General features: G+C 47.5%; 2 protein-coding genes across 3 annotated transcripts in view; one reads left to right on the top strand and one right to left on the bottom strand.

Annotated features, from left to right (window-relative positions):
- The window catches only part of LOC113214725 (uncharacterized), an 83,454-nt gene that overhangs the window by 60,141 nt on the left and 20,362 nt on the right, over positions 1-2,951 (bottom strand). The window lies entirely within an intron of this gene.
- On the top strand, positions 546-1,973 carry LOC127750535 (uncharacterized). The gene is made up of 2 exons (XM_052272470.1): positions 546-1,228; positions 1,299-1,973. Exons 1-2 carry the CDS (start codon positions 1,180-1,182, stop codon positions 1,643-1,645), a joined length of 396 nt encoding a protein of 131 aa, XP_052128430.1. The 5' UTR covers positions 546-1,179; the 3' UTR covers positions 1,646-1,973.

The following is a 2,951-nucleotide window of genomic DNA, read 5'->3' as shown; positions in this document are numbered from 1 at the left end:
CTAAACGTAGGGGGAAGACCTAGACAAAACGCACGACAAATAGGTGTGTGCACGGGGCGGGGAGGGGGCGGGATGAACGGTACTCGAAAATAACTTTTGCCTGTTCATAATAGATGCAGTAGAACCAGTGTCCACCGCCCCAGACCCAGACTACGCCCCGCCGGACAACGCGGCGTCCTCATGCCCCACCAACCTTGACCGGGGAAGAGTGTCGTCGCGAGCCGGCTTCCGTATCCTTGCTTCAAAGGCCGCCGAGACGGGGGATGTGGGCCCGAGCCACACAACCCTATGGCGCCAGAGACGGCAGGAGCGGGCCGCGGGCGCGGAGGGCATCCGCGAGGCATTTCAACCTAATCACCCTCTCACCGTGCACTGGGACGGTATAAAGCTGCCCCCTCTGGATGGGAGGCCCGTTGACGGAAAGGACTTCGTCGAGCGGCTCCCCGTCATTGTGACGGGTACGTACGAATTTGAAATAAACCTGTGAACTGTACCATCGAGTGTGCTCATTTGACACTTATTTTTTTTATTTTTTTAAAGGAAATGGGGTTGATCAGCTTCTGAGAGGTGGAGTGATTGAAAGTGGGACGGGCTTCGCACAGGCAACAGAAGTGATATCTGCCCTTGATGCTTGGAAATGTAGAGAAAGAGTCACTTCTGCTTGCTCAGATACAACACTATCGAACACTGGTTGCAACATAGGCGCTGTGGTCCGTATGGAGGAAATATTAGGGAAAACTCTAATATATCTCGCTTGCCGTCACCACATGCTAGAAGTCATTCCCAAAAATACCTATGAAAAGACAGTCGAGTGCTCGACTTCGCCTGACATTGGCACGCTGTGCAAAGAATTTCGCAAACAGTGGGAGCATATCAATCAGCATAATTACAAACCAGCCACAGAAGATCCCCGGTGTGCTCATATTTTGACGGTACAGACAACGCAAAAAATCCTGCAGTTTGCAAAAAAAACTCTAGAAGTAAGCAAAACTTGTTGAATTATGTTTCCACAAAACGAGTGCCATTTTGCTAACCATACGTGTTTTCCAGAGACCTGCAATACGCTGTGATTACAAGTATCTTCTAGAACTTGTTGTCATTTTCCTTGGAGAGGTACCACCCACCCAAAGAAAGGGTGTTCACTTCCAGCCTCCAATTGCTCTCTCCTCAGCCAGATTTATGGGTCGAATAATTTACTCTCTTACGATCCAAATGTTTGCTTTGACAGGTAAATTACTTTGCCTCTCTACTACATCTATTACGAAAAATGCGTTATTAATATTATTATTTTTTCGCAGATGAATATCAAATTCCAGATACAGTTTTAACTAAAGTGAGGGATTTTAATTTATTTCATGTGGTGAACTACCTGGAGCCTTGGTACACTGCTACTGAACCACTCACTGGGCCACTCACTGATTTAAATTTGTTAAAAAAAATAGCAGAGTACCAAAGCCTGAATAGGAAAGTGGCAAAGGTTGCTTTAGATAGTTTCAAAAACCATCTCTGGTATCTATCCCCACACTGTGTCCCCCTCGCTTTGTTCGACAAACGAGTGGCGGATGACACAAAAAGAGCAATTGTTGGCAAATTGGGACATAAAGTTGTATGTGTACCGATAGATCTCTACCGCTATTATGACTGACCGACTGACTGACTGTTATGACCACCTGAATATTTTTCACAGTGTGCAGGTGGACGTCCTCCCATGCGGCTAATGTTACCCAAAACAATTACTCAAAAAAAGTTAATGTCCCTTACCCTTGAAGACTGCGCAAACGAGGAGAGTATGTTGTTCTTTAGTGCCTTTTCACTAGACAAGAGTTTTCTGGACAAAGACCCTTCGACATGGCCGACTGACAAATCATATCTAGACAATAGGCAATTTCTGGATAAACTACAGGTCGTAAATGACACGGCAGAAAGAGGTGTTGCTCTCGTGAAATATTTTAATGAAAAGTTGACAAGGGATGAGGGCGATTTTCAAAATCTGTTGTTGGTAAGATTTTATGATTTTAAAAATAATGAATACAGCTATATAAATATCCTGGAATTATATGCATTTTATTTTTTTGCAGGTTCAAAAGAAAGTTAAGTCCGAGGAACAGAGCAATGCCCTTTCCTTGACACATTTCAATTCTGGAATAAAAGATGAAACCTAACCTCTGCCTAAATATATTAATCCCTGACGCTAGCCTGTCTGTGTCCAATGTATGTGACCCGTACGATGCTCACCAACGAGTAGTTCCCGCCGCGCCGCTTTCAAATGGCGCGCGCGAGCGAGCGGAACTAGGTGGCCGGTCCGTGCCGAGCCACGCAAGATCTCTGGGCTGCGCGCCGCATCCAAACGTCCGCCCGGCGCGATTCGGCCGGCCGAGATCGTTTAGTGTCTCTAGCGCCCACGGATCTAGTGCGCTTAGTGGCCAGAGTGGTCGAGGAGTTCGGGGACGGGTCAAGCTTCATGGGGATACTTTTGTTTTTTTTCTGCGACCAATCCCCCCCCACCCCCCTCACAATTTGTAGTCAGCCAATTTCTTTACAGTGTACGGGTTTGGGTGCGGCCCACCGCAGCCGCGACCCTTCCGTTGTCTAAAGGTAGCCCTTCGGAACATACCCTGAAATTTTCATATCGATACTAGTACCCGCGGCGTCACAGTGGCGCGAGAAGGGGCGAGGAGGTGGGGGCGCTCGGCGCGGCCGAAAGTTTCAAACGCGTTGCGCAGTGGGTAAACGATGTCGTAGGACAACGGGGGGGACGGCGTTGGAATCAGACGACCTAGACGCACCTAAAAATCGTCGACTGGACAAAATCAAATTTTTTTGAAACACCCTAACCATGAATCCTAGACTCAAGTGCGAGACACCATGTGTCCTACACTTTCAAGTGCGAGACACCATTTTTAGCCCGCTCTTTTGCTTAAAAGCTATATAAGCGGGCTTATGCCATCGCC

This window comes from Frankliniella occidentalis, unplaced genomic scaffold (assembly GCF_000697945.3).
Source record: "Frankliniella occidentalis isolate FOCC.00 unplaced genomic scaffold, Focc_3.1 Scaffold206, whole genome shotgun sequence".
In the NCBI taxonomy this organism is placed as follows: domain Eukaryota; kingdom Metazoa; phylum Arthropoda; class Insecta; order Thysanoptera; family Thripidae; genus Frankliniella; species Frankliniella occidentalis.
Note: the sequence above shows the minus strand (reverse complement) of the source record. Positions and strands in the feature narration are given on the sequence as shown.

Bases quoted from the DNA above. Each gene is read 5' to 3' on its own strand.
- LOC127750535 (XM_052272470.1), top strand. From the start codon at position 1,180: ATGGGTCGAATAATTTACTCTCTTACGATCCAAATGTTTGCTTTGACA. The intron at 1,229-1,298 runs GTAAATTACTTT...ATTTTTTCGCAG, and splicing joins CCAAATGTTTGCTTTGACAG to ATGAATATCAAATTCCAGAT.